This window comes from Orbicella faveolata, unplaced genomic scaffold, assembly GCF_042242905.1.
Source record: "Orbicella faveolata isolate gen_17 unplaced genomic scaffold, um_ofav_v1 contig_35, whole genome shotgun sequence".
Taxonomy (NCBI): domain Eukaryota; kingdom Metazoa; phylum Cnidaria; class Anthozoa; order Scleractinia; family Merulinidae; genus Orbicella; species Orbicella faveolata.
Window position 1 is genome coordinate 9,282,343 of NW_028301564.1, and position 20,089 is coordinate 9,302,431.

The window sequence follows — 20,089 nt, forward strand, 5'->3', positions numbered from 1 at the left end:
GGAAACAATTTTGGGATTCAAGCTGGTGTCCACTTTTAATATGGGGTCTGCTTAATACAGGTTTTGCTGTGGTTAAATATATATATAAACACAGTTTGTTGCTGTTGTTGCTTTTACCGACAATCCTGAGTTCTGTCTGAAAAAAACCCTGCTCAGCATCAACACTCATAATACAAGGATAGTCATTGGGTTATACGTAAAGGTACATCCTCCTTTCCTTCAGCAGCATTTTCTACCAGTTAGGTATACTAGTGTACTGTTAACTTGAACAGACTTGATAAGCTGTGATTGCTTCTAGTTTCAAGTTAAGTGGCCTATTTTGTAGTCGTGTCAACACATCTTTTTCAAAAGAGCTGAAGTGCACTTTCAAGTCAAGCTCAACCGTCCTTACCAGCTTTCTTGTGCATTGTCAAAACAATTTCAGTGAATTGAATGTCAATCACATGTGTATTTTCTTTAACATATTAGAACACACAAGACTTGCCATTACACCTCGCCCGCAAGGGAGCAACTTCCTCACACTGTATTCTGTAGGTGACATCTGATATGACCTTGACGACCCGCCAAGGTCCAGACCAGGGACGATAGAACTTCCGGTGCACCCACCGGGGAATGGCCGTCTCCTGCAACCATACCAGATCACCAACTTTGTACGGTCTTGATTTCTGCTTGCAGCGTGCATCGTAGACATCTTTCTGGTGACGTAGACTGGCCTCCAGATTATTCTCCACTCACTCCTGTACCCCCTTAAAGGAGCTCAGTCACGGTTTGCGCATATTGAAACATTAAGCCTCAATTTTTCAAATTCGTCATTTGTAATCCATGTCAATCTTCTCCATCCATAGCCATCCTTGTTCCTTTATGGTTTATCATTACATAATTATCTCTTTGGTGTTTTTCTGTCTTATTAAACTGTTATTTTCAGGTTTCCTACCATTTAAAGGTAATTTTGTATGTGGCCAAAATAACTCAAAATACCGTGACTGAGCCCCGTCAAGGATTTCCCGCTGCTTCTTCGCAAAAGGCGGGTCTCTCTAGGGTCTCTTGCCTGCTTTCAGCCACTGCAGTGCGGCATTCAGGTGCTTGTCTTTGGGTTGCTCTGTTCTAAGATGATCACTAGACCATGGCAGAGGTGTTTGTTTGCATTCTGACCTGAAACCCTCAACAGAAGTTGTGGCATCACTTCTGGTAGTCTGTCCAACAATCACTGATGCAGGGGAATTCTCTGTTTCCTCCAGCATGTCAGCCACATGGTTTTCTGGCCGAGGTCGATTGAGAAAGGCCATTGGCATTGGCGTGTAGACGACCAGCCCGGTGTTCTATGTTCATGTCAAACTGTCATAGGTACTCAACCCATCTAGCTTCCTGCAGCTTGGGTTGCTCAAAGGTCTGAAGCCACACCAATGATCGGTGATCCAACCAAGCAACAAACTGTTTGCTGATCAGGTAAGGGTAGAATGCTTCTGTCCCGAACACTAGCGCATACACCTCAATCTTGGTTGGTGCCCACTTTCTCTGCGATTTCGTCAGGGCCTTGGCAGTATTGCGATTGGACGCTCTTCGCCATCTTGCATTTGAGATAACACAGCAGCAATGCCAATTGCACTAGCGTCAGTGTCTAGTACAAATGGAAGGTCAAATCGGGGAAAGGTGAGTACAAGGGCTTCACATAGGGCTTGCTTCAGGGTATCAAACGATTTCTGGCAGTCATTAGACCACACAAAGTTCCGTCCCTTTCCTCGAATTGGAAGAGGGAGGCTGCAAGAGTTGCAAAATCTGATATGAACTTTCTGTAGTAACCAATCTTTCCCAGAAAAACATGCAACTGAGACACATTGGTTGGTGGTGGCCAGCATTTCACTGCAGAAACCTTTTCAGGGTCTGTAGACACTCCTTGTGTGGACAAGATGTGGCCAACAAAAAGTGCACATTGTAGCAGGACACGACATTTCTCTGGCTTCACTTTCAATCCAGCTTCCTCAATGAGGGTGAGAGCATGATCCAACAACTCACAGTGCTTGGCAAAGGTGGGACTAAAAACTAAGACATCATCAAGGAACACCAAAAGTTCTTCCCATGTCATTCCAGCTAACAAATTAGCAATCTGGCGCACAAAAAATGGCGCTGCATTACAAAGCCCAAATGGAACTTGCTTCCACTGCCGGTGTCCTTGCTTGTTAGAGAATGCTGTTTTCTCTCTGTCATCTGGATAAATTTCAAATGCATGATAAGCCAAGATTAAGTCCAAGGTTGAAAAAAATATCTCTCCAGCAAGAGTATCAATTGTGTCCTCCACCCTTGGAACAGGGTAATGTTCCTTGACAGTGACACTATTTAGCCTGCAGAAATCAACACAGTAACAGTATGAGCCATCCTTTTTAGAAGTTAGAACAACTTGAGTGCTCCAAGGGCTAGTGGATGGCTCTATCACATCTCTCTCAAGTAGCGATGTGGTGGTGAGAAGTGGTGCTGGGAAGTCTTGAAGGGGGTACAGATCCAGTGTTGATTCGAAGTGGCACCTTAGTGCAGTGGCCAATGTCTTGTGGTCCCCTTGATACTGCTTTAGAATGCTTGGCCATGATTCTCCACACGTTCACCTTCTGATCTTCTGTTATCTGGTCATTGTCTATTGGGAATAATTTTCTCATCTCGTCAACTGTATCCCAACTTGGTTCTGCTTCAAATGCACATTGCAGTTGAGTGTCCCCTTATCACTGTCATCAAGTATGGTCTCAAACCTGTAGTTGCATGCCATGGGTATTGTTTGGCCCCTCTCTACGACTGGACAGAACTCCCTCCCACTTGTGTCCTTGTAGATGATGACCAGTCAGTCACAATAGTTATAGAAACAGACTGGTACAAATCTGTTATTCACTAAGGATAGGGTACTGGACACCGTGATTGGGAACCGTTGGAAGATCTTATCCATAGGTTCCAGAACTCCCTGAATTCCCTCCAAATTTGCCCCTTTAACCTCGCAAACAAGATCAACTTTCTGGTCCAGCAAAATGGTAACAGTGTCTACCAGGGACACTGTGCACTTCCCAACTCGATTCATCTTTCAGTTTCACCTGCATATTCCCGGCATGAAGGGTTCCCCCATTAAAATCAATAACACACCCATTGTCCCTTAAAAAGTCCATTCCAAGTAGGGCGCTCTGCTTGAGACTATCACAAATATAGAATAGCTGTTTAGCTTTTATCCCCTCAACGGCTATGTCTAGCTCCACAGTTCCTAGGATGTTCAGCTGTGAACCCTTGGCACCCACAACCTTGGAGCTGACCCTCCCCAGGGTATTGCCTAAGCCAATATAGTTGAACACGGCATTGCTCAATATGTAAATTGGGTTACCAGAGTCTACCATTGCTCTTACAGGGACCCCTTTGATCTTGCAGTCAACTAACAATACGTTAGGTTGGATGGAGCTTATGCATATCACTGGTACTTGGTCTCCGAGCGGGAAGCAACTTACGTTTACGATCTGTCCCCGCCCTGCAGAAGTTTCCCTGGGGACAGTTCCTTTGGGGACAGTTCCTTTGGAAATGATATGTAGACCCACGTGACCAACACCCCCTACCCCAGCCATTGGCTTGTCTGAACTGGGGAGACCTGTTTCCCTGACCACCACTCAAAGGTATAGCATTAACCACTGCCTCAGCTGCTGCTTTGCTGCTTTTGCTGTAGCTGACGCAATCATAGTTGAGAGCCCTGGGGCACATCCTGGCAAGGGTAAGTTTTGTACTTGGTTGGCTTCGCCCCCATGGGTTGACACTTCGTTCACAACCCTCTCCCTCATCCTAATCACTCTGAGTTCTAATGCTTCAAGCTCCAGAGCTTCTGATAGGGCCTTATCTAATGTCAAAGGCTTAGAGCGAATTCCATCCTTTGCCAGTGTTGCCCCAAGTGCATCAGTGAAATGATCTATACAAGCTTGCTCCAATCTAGCTGTGCTCAAGCTAGGGTAGGCCTTTCCACACAGACGTTTAATATCAATATTCAAATCTAACAAAGTTTCTCCCACCTTTCTTCCTCGAGCCTTGAGCATAGCTTTGACAACTTCAGGGACCTGATGCATTCCACGTAGACCTTTGACCATGCGCTGGTAAGAGTTCTTGTCTTCCGATGAGAGTTGGAGAGTGCCTTCTCCTTCATGCACAAAATCAGCTGATTTGCTTTTTCTTCTTCATTCCAGTCGTTCACCTTCGCACATACCTCAAACTGATCCAAAAACGCTTGGAAGTCCGTGTCGTTGCCTCTACCCAAAACTTTTTTGGGTTTCACTCGTCAACTTTGCCGACTGACTATTAAGGGTCAGCTGCTTGCTTTCCATCTGCGATACCTTCTCTAGCAATTTCTTCACCAATTCTCTTGCTTCGTTCCTGTCAAGGATTAGCTTGGACTCTTTTTCCTTCAGTTTGCTGACCTGGTGAACAAATCGTTTGTGTTCTTTCTCCAGGGTTTCAAGTTTCTCCAGTGCTTGTCGAAATTCTTCGCTCATCGACTTCAAGGATGCAGTCGTCACTGTCAACTGCTCAGTTAGCCATTCGACAACATCCAGCATTTCTTTTGAGGCCATATCGTTGAATCCCACCACTGCCACCAGTTTAACAGCTAAACAACTCTTTATTTCCTGTTATAAATGGGTACAGCGTCTCTGCAAAACAACTACGGATAATGGCCAACCCAATCCTTGACTTACAACAACAACACACATGGTTTCAACCATGAAGAGACTGGCGCCAGAGGTCTCTTAGTAATGTTACAAAAGGATGGACATCAACCTCCCCTTTACCAGATGGTGAAAGTCGAAAGATGTGGAAATTGTAGGAGCAGAAGTCTAACTTTTAAATTCTGTGCTGGTACGCATTAAATGTCTCTAGGACTGTGACAGACTATGTTGAGGACGCCTCTATCACAATGCGTGAAAATACTAAAGCTTTAGCTTGAATTCATGTGTGGATGAAAAGGAACAGATCGCAGCATATATGAAATTAGCATGTTCTACAGTTTTCGTTTGTTTTAATTACTCAACAAGCTTTAGTAACGACGATTTCTCTTGATTTAAGGATTCAACCAAGGAGGCAAGACTACCAAGAAATGACATACTAAGTTTAAAATTAAGATGTCACAATTAATCATCCAGATTTACAAACTTTTACATACTGCATTAGGAACAAAAGCGAGAGTTGTGAAAGTCAAGCACGATCTCCTTCACATCGTTTTACAGGTCAATCAGAGCAAACTTTCTCACTGGAATCCATGTGAATAAGGATGACGGCTCGACGGTTTGACATCCTCGTGTTGTTCGTGGGGCAATGCCCTCTGGTAAAAATTGGTGCATGCACTCTGGTTAAATGCAGTGCATTCTGGTAAAAAGTGATGAATTCGAGAATTCATCCCCCCTTCTATATATTCTTCTTAAATCCTGCTTATGTTGCTGCTCGCTTGCTATGCTCGCTCTGTAGCAATAATTAGGTTTCCTCAGAACATGAACAGGCAGAACACAGCAAAACCTAGGATCTGATTGGTTCTGGAAGCAGGGACAATTTTTCAATCTGCCCCTAGTCAAAGAAATCCTGCCTGGCTATCCAGGAATAAAAATGTGTTTAACAAATATGTGCATGAATCTTAAAACATGTACAGTTGAAGCCCGCTATTTCAAACTCTCGGGGGAAACGAAAAATAGTTCAAACTAGAAGGAGTTCAAAATAGCTTATAGTAAATGGCTGAAGAGCAAATGGAAGGGAAATGGTTTTGAGTTCGAAATTTGGGGAATTTGAAATCACCAAGTATGAATTAGCAGGGTCCAACTGTATGCGGTATACATTTTTTTAATTTCTTACTATTGCCAAGTGAATAAAGAAAAATGCAGCAGTGTTAATAATTGAAGGCTTTCGTGCGAAAAGGGTGTATATCGCTTTTTGGACCGATTTTCATTTTTTTCAGGATCGAGCTAATTTTTGGCAGACTGACTTGTTTTGAGATGGTGGCGCTTGGAAAAGTGAGTTTTTTTTGCAGACGTTATTTCTCGAAAACGAAGCACAAATCAACAAAAACCATTACGCAACGATGCTTTTCATGTCAAAACAAGTCAGTCTGCCAAAAATTAGCTCAATCCTGTAAAAGAATAAAAATCGGCCCAAAAAGCGATATATGCCCTTTTTGCACTAAAGTCTTCAATTACCACTTGCTGGTGAGTTCAAATCACCAGTTTCTCACCTGTTTGGGGAATACATAGTTCATCTTCAGTTTGGTTAGTATTCTAATACCATCCTTTCTTAGCCAGCAGTTCTCAAGTGTACAAAAAATGATTACACCAAGGACATTCAAATAAAGCTGGCATTCATGATTAACAACTTGTTTATCCATCAATTTAACTTTAAAAAAGAGGGCAGAAAGGATTTCATGGGGAATGCAACTTTTCACTTTTGTCCAAACAGTAATCTTTATTTCTTTCAAAAACTTGCCAAACAACTGTGGGTGCTAGTGCTGCAACATACACTAATGCACCGACGAATTGCGATATTTTTTGTCACAATATGAATATCAATATTAGGACAAGATATCGCGACATTATGATATTGTGATTCTTTATGTATAAAAAATTCAACATTCAGAAATAACTGTCTTTTACGACTCCTTACCCAAGTTCAAGTCCTTTCAGAGCTTATGCTAATTATTAAACAAAGGGACCCGGGAAAGGGACAAAAAATTCCATCTTTGCTTCATATTGCTTTGCATGCTTCCAGTCACATATATCTCTCGAGATGTCGGCACAAAAGCAGGCACAGTTCTAATTAATTGTCAGCTGACACAGTCTTGTGCACCCACGGACAAAACACATGGTTTGTCTGGTCTTCACAGCTCTTCTTTGCCTGTCAGTTGTATGTAATGATGTATCGTATCGTGACACTTGTATCGAGATATGTATCGTATTGTGAGAAATTGTATCGTTGCAGTCCTAGTGGGGCTGTAATACACTCTAAAACATCGTGTAACAATCATCTCAGCATACTCATTTCAGAGTTGAAGAAATACCAAAGTCCTATAATAATGTTTTATACACAAACAATGTCAAATTTCTACTGCAGGAAACCCTGACAGGCTTTAAATGGATGGGTAATCTTGCTTCTGATCTTATGGCTCAAGGGAAAACAGTCCTCTTTTCTTTTGAAGAAGCAATAGGTGAGAAGTAAAGGCATACTGTGCATAAGTATAGCTGCTGTTTTTTTTGTTTTGTTTTGTTTTTTTTTTCTAGCCCCTTGTGGTTATTTAGGGTAGCCAGCACTCTCTTTACTCTTTGGTAAAATAAATTATTATTAGCTTGACTAAAATGTCAAGTGCTGGGTACAAATAAAGTTGTTGGTAATCTCACTTAAGGTTGTGCATTTTATTGTTAGGATTTATGTTTGGAACTAATGTGTTTGATAAAGATGGGATAAGTGCTGCAGTGGTCATGGCAGAGATGGCATCCTATCTTAATCGCCAAGGGCTTACTTTAACAGAGCAACTGCACAAGTTGTACCACAGGTTTGGAGTATTGCATACATGTAACAGTTGTATTGACTGGTATACTAGTCCATTTTTAGTGCAGAATGCACTATTGGGATGGTTTTGGGGGCTGCCTGCTGCTAAGGTAATAAGGAACTAAAGCGTTAAGGTGTAAACTTTAATGTTTGTTTAACTGATTAATTTCAATTAATTAATTAATCTAGAGACAAGGAAATGGTGGGGTGAGCTGGGAAAGGTACATGTGTACCCTACATAGAACGTGTTATATCTACGCGCTCGCCAGTTAGGAGTAAACATCACAAAGCTATATTTTTTTTTTCAAGTAACCCCTTGCTCTCCTTTGTGGTACTATTCTCTTAAGAACAAAACCAATTTGGTCTAAACGCATGCGCAGGATAGTTAGCGTTCGTGTCTTCTGTACATTAGGTGGAGGATACATTGCATACAGAATAACACACAAATTTTGAGTAGTTTTCCTTATGGTAGAACCAACATGTAAGAGGCATGCGCTCTAGCATCGTAAGTGTTATATACTATGTTTCCACGTGGTTTTTTATGTCATGTAATGTCAGGTACTAGGTGGCGACACTTGTCCCTTTTTAGTGCAAAAGTTAAACGTATCTTTTAGAATTAACCACAGGTTGGTTCAACAAATATCATCTGCTGTTTTCAAACTACAATAGTATGTTTTTCAGGGCTTAAATAAAGAAGAGAAATGTGAAGTTTCTCATTAGCGGCTTATTTATTTCTTGCTCAACGGCGTCTGTAAGAGAGACCAAAAAGTTTCCGAGTTAGTGGCTTTAATATTCTGCAAATTGTAAATTTGTGACAAAAGAAACCTGGAAAGTGCTCAAATATTGCTGCAGACTCCGTGGCACCTAATGAAAGCACACATTAATTTAATCAGTCTTTGAGGAGACTAGTTCATCAATGCAGGATAATATCGGCCAAGTGGCGCTGTTTACCTTCAATACTTCTCATTGAAATGCTTCCCAGTGGTATCAGTGTATATTGTTGTGTATTAATTTTGAATTGTTTTATTGTAACAACAAAGGTGGCAACAGGAAAAGAAAGTGGTATTCCGTGACTATCTGATAATTGAATTAGTTCTTGTTCGTCTGTGATAAAAAAAGTCTGCGTTTTGAGAAAAAAAAAATTGTTTCTCTTCCATTTCTTTGTCAGATATTTAACTTTCTTTCATATATCCCCAAAACAAGCCCATCTTCCATGTGTTTTGGAGAAAACAAGAGTTTCATGTTACATACCTTTGCAAGGAAAACAAAAGTATCAAGTTACAAAGTTGGTGCGAAGAGCTAAATTGTCACATTTGTTCAACGTATTATTGAATTTAAAATGAACGAAAATCATCGTAAGACACCAGAGTAAAATTTAAAAGCTGTCGTGACGAACAGTAATTGTACATAATTTTCGGACCTTGAATGAAAATACAACCCTGAAACATACTCACTGCTAAAGGGAAAAGCCCTAGCAGACTACCCAGGTAGATACAAACCGGAAGTGAGCCGAGAAGGGGTGTGTACTTATGGGACTACCGTGCCAGAGCTATCAATTACAGTCTGCACTATCAACATAGATTGTCTCGCTAGATTGTCTCTCTAGTTAAACTGAAAGTGGCCTGTGAGGCAAGAGCTTATATCCAGTTTCATTGCATGAAGCGACAATGAGAATTTCTGTACCTCCTGAATAAGATAGGTGGAGATAGACACTGAGACAGGGTTGAAATGTTGCCAGTCTACCTATTGATTTCAGGTAATTTTAGAAGGTGACAGGTAAAAAATTATTGATGCCTGTCACTGGCGACAGGCAAGAATTCAGAAATTATTGATTTGAAGAATATTTTCATCCATCTTCCACCTGCAGTCATGCTCACTCATGCAGTTCTCACACGGTAGTTACCAGACTCTACTCAATAAAAGCAAGATGATGCAATCTTTGCAGCGTGCATGACAAAGACGGCAAATGTGACTTGCTTTATACTTCCACATTTCTTCGCCGATCAAGCGTGAATGAGTTCAGTATTTCAGTTCGCAATATGGATAATTTTCTAACGCGTAAACAGTGTGCTAAACAAGCGGAAGTTGAAGAAATGCAGGTAGAAGAGAATTTCGAAACACCGACAACAATACGGAATAAACTACATGTACGAATATTCAAGTTCAATGAGAAATGGAAAGATGGTTGCCCGTGGTTAATTGTCAGCAGAGGATGGAATGATGTTCTGTTCTTACAGCAAAGAGTTTGATAAAACAAGCAGAAACAAATTCATCTCAGGCTGTGAGTCGATGTGCATAGAGAATGTCCACTTACATGAAGCAAGCAATTCTCATGCCTGCCACTGAATTATGGTGGAATGATGCTAAAAAAACCCATGAGACTAGTGGATGCCTATGGGTCAAACCAAAGGCCTAAACAGGCTGAGACAATAAATTGACAACAAAATGTCATTGCTTTCTATCATTTTATTACTAGCGATTGTACAACCTCAGTTGAGTTTTAAAAAGTGAAAATAAATATAAAAATAATATTGTTCAAGTTGGATGTTGGTGGAGAGAGGTGAAAAAATATTCTGCCTGGGTTTCGAACATCACGCTGTGTCAAGTTACATATTCTTTGAATTTCTGACGCAAGTACTAAATATCTTACGGCAGAAATGACCTACATTGAATAGACTTTCGAACAAGTGTTTTTATAGATAGAAGCTAATTATATAAATAGCTCATTTCCCAAAGTTGTTCGCTTATACAGGTTTAAGCGTACTTGATTGTCAAAAACTGAGGAGATATTGAAAATCACAAAATTGATGAGCCGTATGAATTTTCGAATTTTGATTCAAGCTGTGATTAAAAGTGTTGGACAATCAACAGACAAGAGAATTGAGGAGAATTTGAACGAAGTATTTTGCTATCTTTTATACAGTATTGTGAATAAATGCTTCAAAGATGAATACAGACATGGTGGAATGATTTGAACTAAATAGTTGATAAATAGAAAAAAAAGACATTGCACAAGACTGGGAGTTCAACAGTCACTTATATCGCCTTGGAGAGGGAAGGGAAAAAAAATACAAAAAAGAAGTACTGTTATTACCACACGGGGTTTTCATATTTGGTCACCCATCCAAGCATGAACCCCACCAAACAGGGCTCAACTTTGTTGAGCAGACGAGATGTGGTGCTGTCCTTGTGGTATACAATTTATGACTCTACGTTGGATTTTTTTTCTCTCAAAAAGCAACAAAGAAAGAAAAAATCACTGATATCCCCTGGGGAAATAAAGAACAAAATAATAGGGATGAAAATGAGAATCCGATTATACTTGCTTTGCTGATCAGACAAGAAGCCGTACTTTCTTTATAATTGGATGTGTGAAAAAGGTAAAAGATTGAAGATTACCACTAATTCATTCACAAAAATAGATCAACACGACAGATTCTGCCTGCTGTGGCAGGCCGGATGGGAAAATTCTGCCATTCCTGGAACCAATCAGAATGCAGGATTTGTTGAATTCTGCCCGCTCATGAGCCGAGAAAAAATAAAGTATTTTTTTTCATTTATATCAAATAAAATCTGAGCTCTTTGAATTTTTAAGATTTTCTAATCAAATTTTCAATTTGTTGAACTGAAATAATTATTCTTTTTGTACTCTTTTTCGATCAAACTTGACAACAAATAACCAATCACTTTTCAGAATTTATGAACCAGTTACACTGCATCAAAACTGAGTATTTTTATCAATCTCCAGATACTATGTAACTTGGTACCACGTTGTGTCTTCACATCGGCTAGGTCATGTGTTTTTATTTATACCCAGCCCGTTTTATGAAGCTCGATTAGGCGTAGAAATTTTCGTAGAGCTCTACGACTCTCCAGTAGTGTTTTGAATGTTTAAGCTCTGTTTCTCTCGGATATGCGTACACCATGGAGGTGTAGTGGCGTATTGTAGCAAATGTTATATCGCTTAGGGAATGTTGAGGGTTATTACGGATTGCAGCGTTTTAATAATTGTTTTCAATCTAAAATTCTGTATTGAGTTTACCCTCTACCCTCTACGCTCTACGCTATATGTTCTACTACATTCTACTCACTACTTTCTACCAGCTACTCTCTTCAATCTATGCTCTTTGCTCAACGATCTACCATCTACCATCTAAGTTCATCTACACTCTACGTCCTACCAGCTACTCTCTTCGATCTACACTCTACGCTCTACCATCTACCTTCTAAGCCCATCTACACTCTACTCTCTACGTTCTACCAGCTACTCTCTTCAATCTACGCTCTACGATCTACGATCTACCCTCTAAGCCCATCTGCTTGGAAGGTTATTGGAATTTTCTAATTTTTTTTTTTTAATTTCCTAATTTTTTAATGAAGACTAGTGAGCAGGACAAAAAGAAGACTTCTTGTAGTGGTAAGCTTTTTCATTTATTTCCAACGCGTTTCGTCTCTGTCTGAGACTTCTTCAGTTAATAATTACAACTAGCATTGAACAGCATATATTGCACATTAGCTTGCCTTAGTTTAACTTCCCATGGAAGTGAATAACTGCTGAAACATGCTGTAAACACATGTTACAAGAAATGCCTTAATGCATATGTTATTGTGTGTTGTTATATTTTGGGGGCCATACGATTAGCGCTAATCGTATGGCCGCCAAAAAACATACTCTTTGCATAGATGTGCTAAAGTGGTAGTAGATTTATAACTGACAATACAGTCTAAGTCTTGTAAATGTCTCTGGATAACCAGCTTGATGTTAGTGGTTCTAGGTTTAACCATTTATTCGAACTTGAAATGAACAGCAATCTCTATGACGAATTATGACCCTAAAAACTAGTAAACAACATCTCCACATGGTCGCAAAACATCCACTAAGCGTTCAAAGTCACGTGACCTAAGTATTCTCACTTTTTAAGCACACTATAACAAAATGTCCTTCATATCAGTTAGCATAACTACAGTTAAATGTAGATTTAAAGACTACCATTCTAAAACCCAACTGGATAACCATGAAGCCGGAGGCGCTTCCAGAATTTCTCGCATTTTGCTAAAGGCTTTATACGTGGAGCTATTTCTAGCATAGCACACAAGCTAGCCTCTAATATAGGCCCTCTTGTTGCTCACGGGATGAAACAACTCAAAGGGAACGTACAAATACTTATTTAGCAGCTTTTGATTGGTAGAAAACTGCAGAGTGCTAAAATTAGCATCTTTGTAAAGAAATAAATCGAGAAAGGAAATACTAATTTCGTCAATAATATAGAGCAGTTTTCAACTGAGTGTCGTAAAACCAAAACCAAACTAGTCACTCTGGCCAATCACAAAAGACACAGACAATCTAGTGAACCAATCAAAGCTCGAAGTAATTACATGTAGCTGATGCGAAGCGTGGGAAAATGAGTGCGAATGAGTTACAGTTGGTTTTGGTTTTACTTCTGGTTGGATGAAAAAGTAGCGCGAGTTTTTTTAAGCCAATCAGGTAGCGTAATTTATGCAAAACCAATTACTTTTCAACACTCAAATGAAAACCACTCAAGTACATACGTTTGATACGATCATTCTTGCTATAGAGATGACTAAGAAACTCTAAGAGGATTTCTTTGGGACCCTTCCAAACAAAAAATATGTCTTTTTTTAATGTTTTAATTTTTTAATATTTTTTTTATTTTTTATCTTTTTTTTTTTTTTTTTTACCTTAGTTTGGGGGCCATACAGTTAGCGCTAATCGTATGGCCCCCAAAATATAACAACACACAATAGCATGTACATTAAGGCATTTCTTGTAATGTCCGTTTGCAGCATGTTTCAGCAGTTATTCACTTCCGTGGGAAGTTAAACTTAGGCACACTTAAATCATTTCCTGAAGAAGTCTCAGATAGAGATGGAGCTCGTCGGAAATTAACGAAAAAGCTTACGACTACAAGAAGTCTTCTTTTTGTGCTGCTCACTAGTCTACGTTAAAAAATTAAAAACTGAAAAAAAATTTAAAAACTCCAATAACCTTCCAAGCAGATGGGCTTAGAGTTTAGATCATAGATCATAGAGCGTAGATCAAAGAGAGTAGTGGTAGAACATAGAAAGTAGAGCTTAGTTGGGCTTAGAGGGTAGATGGTAGAGCCTAGAGCGTAGATCAAAGAGAGTAGTGGTAGAACATGAGCGTAGATGGACTTAGAGTGTAGATTGAAGAGAGTAGCTGGTAGAATGTAGTGAGTAGAATGTAAATGGTAGAGCATATAGCATAGAGTGTAGAGGGTAGAGGGTAAACTCAATACAGAATTGTACATTAAAAAGATTATTAAGATACTGTAAACCATAATAGCACTAAACATTCCCCATGCGCTTTAATATTTGCTACAATAACTGTAAGCCTCTACGCCCGTACATAGAACCGCAGAGCATAGAGTGTAGATGGTAGAGGGTAAACTCAATACAGAATTTTAAATTGAAAACGATTAGAACACTGTAAACCGTAATAATACTTTAATATCACTTAAATATATATGAGTTATATGTGAGGAATATGCTACAAACTAAAATCAAATGTTACAAAATAGGCAGGTAACCATAGTAACCATACACAACTACGGTAAAAGCTATGAAGTGGGAGGTCATGTATCTTTCCAACACGTAGGAGGAGACTCGTGATGAAGCATAGAGTTGTAGAGCTCTACAAAAATTAATACGACAAATCGAGCTTCATATAACGAGTGCCAGTTGTTTTATTTCATTGTCATTAAATGTTATTTCTTGTTAAATGAAGTTTGGTGTATGTCGTTTTTAGGTATGGTGTCCATGTGTCAAACAACTCTTATTACTTGTGTTATTCTCCAACTACAATAAAGAACATTTTTAATCGCATAAGGACTCTTGACAATGGTCAGGTGAGTGAATAGTTCTCCTCTATTTCTTTGAAAAAGAATGAAAGCAATACATCACAATGTTTACAGATAGCTTCAGGCATTTTGGGAAGGTATTTGAAAAGACCAAGTGCATTGCCCACTGCCTACAGATCAACTCATGATTAACCTGAGCTTGTGAATAGTCTGTTTTCCAAATGTATAATGAACAAGTCAATACACCTCGGGATGGGGTACTCCCATATAAAAGGTATGGGGATGCTCCTCATACCTTTTAGGAGTTAAAAAAAGGCGGGGGTTGGTACCTCTTAGCTGTTCAGCCTCAAAAGGTCCGCATGGGTTGTTCTAGAATTGGTACCTACATGTATTAGGCGTGAAAAAAAAATTCAAGCTATGCCCACAAGACAAGACCTTGGTACCTCTTAGTGGTTCTTTTCAAAATTTCCAACAAGCACCCGTGTCCTTTTTATATGGGAGTCTGCCCAGGCATTGCATGTTTTTCTTCTGCCATTTTGAGCAAATGAGCATTTTGTAAGTGTTTCATAGAGTACGAATTGCACTCACCCTATGGGTTCATGGAATGTTTTCAGTCTTTTAAAATTTTACTTGTGCTTATTCAGTGCTGGAAATTACAGGCGGTCATGGTCAGATATCAAGTCCAAATACTAAAAATGACCTAGCTTTCTGTCTCGAAGATCGTGTTTGCACGTTTGCTTTGAAATGTATTGAAAGTTATAATTCAAACAGATGCACCTTTTGTGTTATTTGAATAGACTCTCCGGACTTATAAACAAGAAAGGAACGTTTAGGCAATATTTGTACCTCATGTATGGCTAAGGAGGGAGTCATAAGTTTATTTTTGCACCCAAATTACATTAAATGGTATGTCCAACCAAATTTGTAATCACAGACTGATTATAATTTCAGTAAGATATTGACGGATTTACCTAGAAAGTGTTGAATTTAGTATTGAACGTCAAATTTGTCATTCAAGACAGTGGATTTATTTTGGACTCTCACACCAGTCATCTACTCACATCGATTGGTTCATATTGAGTAGTGCTTGGGAGTCAGTACATACACAAGGATTTATAATAAGAAATATCACAGTATTTTTGTGACTTACCACGAAACTTTTTAAGATACATGTGACCGTGAACGGGAAAACGTACCTTAATGCTTATTCGTTAAACGGTCACTAACGGACGGATAGATAACGGATAGTTAATGGCCTTCACAGCAGTCTAACATTTTGTCCTAACGCTCGAACGGTTATCTAATTGTGCCTAACAGATGATCAAAGCGTTCTAACGCTTTCTCCTAACATTCTAACAGCTAACTAAGTATACCTAACGGATGAAGAAAACGTTCTAACGGTTGCGCAATTTGTTCTAACGGATGACTGGAGCCATTTAACAGTTGTCTAATGGTCTACATCTAAGGATGTTTAACGGTTGTCTAACGGTTTACATCTTAGGGCGTTTAACGATTGTCTAACGGTTTACATCTAAGGACTTTTAACGAACGAATAACATAGCTTTCAGTCCAATGTTATAAACACATAATCATGCCAAACCATTATCAGTCTTACACTCACGATTTTAAAAAGAATGAATCACGAAGTGCTGATTTCATCAGTCGTTGGTGAGACGAACATTAAAAAAGTTATTTCCATGGTGAGCATTGAAAGCAAAACTCAGTGATACAAACTATCACTTCCTCATTGAGACAGACAAACTCAGAATTCAAGTCCTTTATTATCATGTGGGACACGAACCTAAAGCCTTGGTCAAACGGTGCATGATAGTCGATGATAGTTGAATGATTCTCCCCGAATTTTCACCGACTATCGTCAATTATCATTGACTATCATGTGCCGTTTGACCAAGGCTTAACATTGCTAAACCTGCATGTAAATGGGTAACCCGAAAACACTGACCCCCAGTCCACCGACCCCCACTACGGACCGGGTCCGTGGACCCCCACTACGAACTGGGTCCGCGGACTACCTATGGACCGATCCAGGGACCCCCTCTACGGACCACCCCTAAAATATAATAAAAATAATAAACAAATATTTCAGTTTCGGGTTGTCTAATAGATTACTCGTGACGGCGAAATTTCGAACATTACATTGTGCAAATGGGCAGACCTGGATTCAGGCCCAGGTGCAATTTATATAATGACACATTGCCATTTCCTTTGCTGTGGCCATAAAGTGTATGAAAGACGTGTACGGGAAAGCCTCTGGGAAGCCTCGAAATTTGTGTTCTTTCCCCTCTGCCATTTTGTTCAGCCCATCTCCCATAGGTTCATGAACTCATTCCAGGCTTCACAATTTACTCAGCGGAATAACAGATTCAAACAAGAACAAACGGCCTAAAAATATATCTTCCATAGCCAGATTGAGCCACAAATGGAAGGTAAGAACTTTCCTTCGTACCATCAGCATCTTACGCTGAAAACAGCTTTTAGGCATTTTTTTGGGAGGGGAGCTGGGGTGTTAAAAACCCAAGTCTGTTACATTTGCACAGTGTAACACTCGAAAAATCACCGACATGAGTCTGAATCTATTAGACAACCCATGAGTGAAATCTTTATTTAGTAGCTTCCCCGTATGCGTCGTATACTTTATGGCCACAGCAAAGGAAATGGCAATGTGTAATTATATAAATTGCACCTGAGCCTGAATCCAGGTCTGCCCATTTGCACAATGTAAAGTTCGAAATTTCACCGTCACCAGTAATCTATTAGACAACCCGTAACTGAAATATATTTATTATTTTTATTATATTTTGGGGGGTGGTCCATAGAGGGGGTCCATAGGGGGAGTCCGTGGACCGGTCCATAGGTAGTCCGCGGAGCCGGTCCGTAGCGGGCTTCTGCGGACCAGGGGTCAGTGTTTTCAGGTTACCCGCGTGTAAACACTTTAACTCGCCAGTCGGGGTGAACACTTTTTATTGTTTTACTCAAATGGATTTGTTGCTGGTACTTAGTTTTACACAGTGACTTTGTCTAGAGGTTTTTAAAAGTAACTGTTTTATCCAGCTGTGGATTCGCGAAAGATTATGCTTTCTTGACAGAGCATGCGAAAAGCGGTACTATTTGAAGTCACGAAGCTAGTCTCAAAGCGACGGGCATTTTGTTGGCGCTGGTTTCATCAGATAAAGTTGTTTTTGTCACACGTGGTTTAAATTGGTTTCTTGTGGTTCAGAGTCAGACAACAGTCTATCAAAATATTCATCACACTTTCTGCGGGAATATGGCCATTTCTCACATCTTGGAAGATGTAAACAACTTTATCCAAATTTTTGAACCCGCACTTTGTGAATTGAAACCAATTTCTTGACACATGATCAGTGTTCACTCCTCAGAACATCTTTATTCATGGCATGGCCATTTCAGTTGAGTTTTCTCTGTGTTTGTTTCGTCCGTTTATGGCATTTGTAAGGTATTTTTAACTTTCGTTTGTTCACGAATTACAATAACAAATTACAAGCTCTCAAAACAACTGGACTTTGTCGAATAAATAAAACAGTTCATAGAATGACCATCGTTATGATTTTACATGTCATTTCTGTTTTTGAAAGCAGAAAACATGTTTTGTGTTGGATCATGTATAATAATTATAGTATGACGGCTTTATTGAATTTCGTTCAAGTTGTATTTATCAATCATCAGGGCATCAAAGAATAATAATCGCCAAACTTCTCTCATGATTGTTTTGACCTAGATGGAAGCCAAGAGCTGCCCTCGTTTCACACTGTGTTAGGCTACCACATTCAACTTCAACGCGTGTCATGCCATTCTAACGTAATCGTTACCGGTTTAACGGATGCTAGTTTATTCTGATGGATCCTAACGGCTTCTCTAGCCGTGCTAACGGATACAAAGTTTTTGCTAATGGTTATGCTGTCCTGTCTAACGGTCTGATGTTAACGGCTAACGGATACATGTCTCTTGCTAACAGTTGCACTCTCCGTTGTAACGGCTTGATGCTAACATCTACCGGTTGCACTAACGCCTCTAATGTTTTTAAGGAAAACGTTCTAACGGATGACTAACAGGTGCTTAACGCTTTTGCCCATCTAACGGATAAGCGTTAAGGTATGTTTTCCCATGCACGGTCACACATGTAAAAATGTCACTGAAATCATTAGCTTGATTCTGATTGTTTCATAAGCAATTGAACCAAATGGGCTAAGATTACAGCTTGCACATGCATCGAGCCATGAAACCATCCCTTAAATTGAGAATCGATTTAAATAAAATAAACAAGGGGTACACACAGTACACTACAAAGAAGGTGTTGCTCTGATACATTTGTTTGATTGTGGTGTTTTCTAAAGCAATTATAGATTATAGTTATTGTCTAGAAGTGAGTAGCTCTGGGTCTGGCATAAAAATTAAATTTTAGCCGCTTGATCTGACACAGTCTGTCATAGCTGGCAACATATAAAATCACCTTTGACAAGTTTCAAATGCCTTGAATAGCATTTGTTAAACACATGTTGGTCAAAAAGCCTCAGTTGGTTGTCATTTACTTAAATTCATTGAGGTTTGAACCTTCTGGGATTGAAGTGATGCCTGTTACTTGCCTAGATGGCTTACTGAACTTGGAATGTTTGTTCACTTCTTGCTTTGTGAAATTTTTAAACCAGTTAGCTTCTACCAGCTTGCTATTCTCACGTTTGCAAATTGCAGTTATTTGGTGTCCACTCAGGCCTCAAATTTAACAGATCTTGCTTTGCTTTCATTTGTTCCAGTATCCTAGTGCATGTGGTCCTTATAAACTGTCAGGTATTAGAGACTTGACTGCTGGGTACGACAGTACCAAGCCTGATAACAAACCGGTGAGTAAATACAGCTTTAGTACCCATGCTGCTATTTCGTCTAGCAACAGTTGCAAACATTTTTTTTACAGCAATGTCACAATGGTAACTGTCGTTGTTGTTGTTGTTGTTGTACAAGTCCTTTGGTAAACCATTTTACCGAACTTAATTTTGCCCACTATAGTTAATTATCATTAAAAAGTTTTAACTTTCCTTCAAAAGAAAGAAAGAGTAATGAAAACAAAGAATAAAAAAGCCCGACATCATTTATCTTCTTTCACTCTGAGTCTCAAATTTGTAGGAAGATCCAGAGCAATTTCATTCAGAAAGTGAAAACATGTTTTAAAGTCGTAAGACTCTGAGGATGACTTCTGCCCAGGTTGTCGAAACGTCAGTAACCAACAACAGTTCTCTTCGGAACTACCCTCAAACGGTTAATCAATTTTATAGGAATTTCAGCAATGAAACTTTAGTACCTAGTAAACTTCCCACACTTGTCTCTTTATATTTGCATTTTTGGGGGTTTATTTAAAGTACTACTTCTACTTTTTACAAGTGAATGCAGAAGCAATGAACGAGTATAGCAAAGGACCAAATTCCACCCACTCAATTCCTGTTAACTTTAATGGCACCAGTATTGATTTATACATTTTAATTTACACATACACTGTACAAGAAAAACGTTGAACAAAGTGTACCCACTTTGTTCACTTCTAATTTTTCAAGGGTGACATTTCTCCCCAGTCTCAAATAAATACACTATTTTGAAGCTCAAAATGGAAAGAATAGCCAGGAGGAAAATTCGCTCACCGAGAAAGAGGACTTTGGTTTAGGAAAAAAAGCTCAATTATTAATTTAACAGTTGTA

At 39.4% G+C, this 20,089-nt stretch overlaps 1 protein-coding gene across 3 annotated transcripts in view; it reads left to right on the top strand.

Annotated features, from left to right (window-relative positions):
* Positions 1-20,089, top strand: part of LOC110062393 (phosphopentomutase-like) — a 100,062-nt gene that overhangs the window by 57,715 nt on the left and 22,258 nt on the right. For all 3 annotated transcript variants that reach the window (XM_089272978.1, XM_089272980.1, XM_089272979.1), the window contains 4 exons: positions 7,093-7,186; positions 7,402-7,531; positions 14,315-14,414; positions 19,157-19,243. In XM_089272978.1, the coding sequence (XP_089129104.1) occupies positions 7,093-7,186; positions 7,402-7,531; positions 14,315-14,414; positions 19,157-19,243 (411 nt within the window). The remainder of the gene's footprint in view (positions 1-7,092; positions 7,187-7,401; positions 7,532-14,314; positions 14,415-19,156; positions 19,244-20,089) is intronic.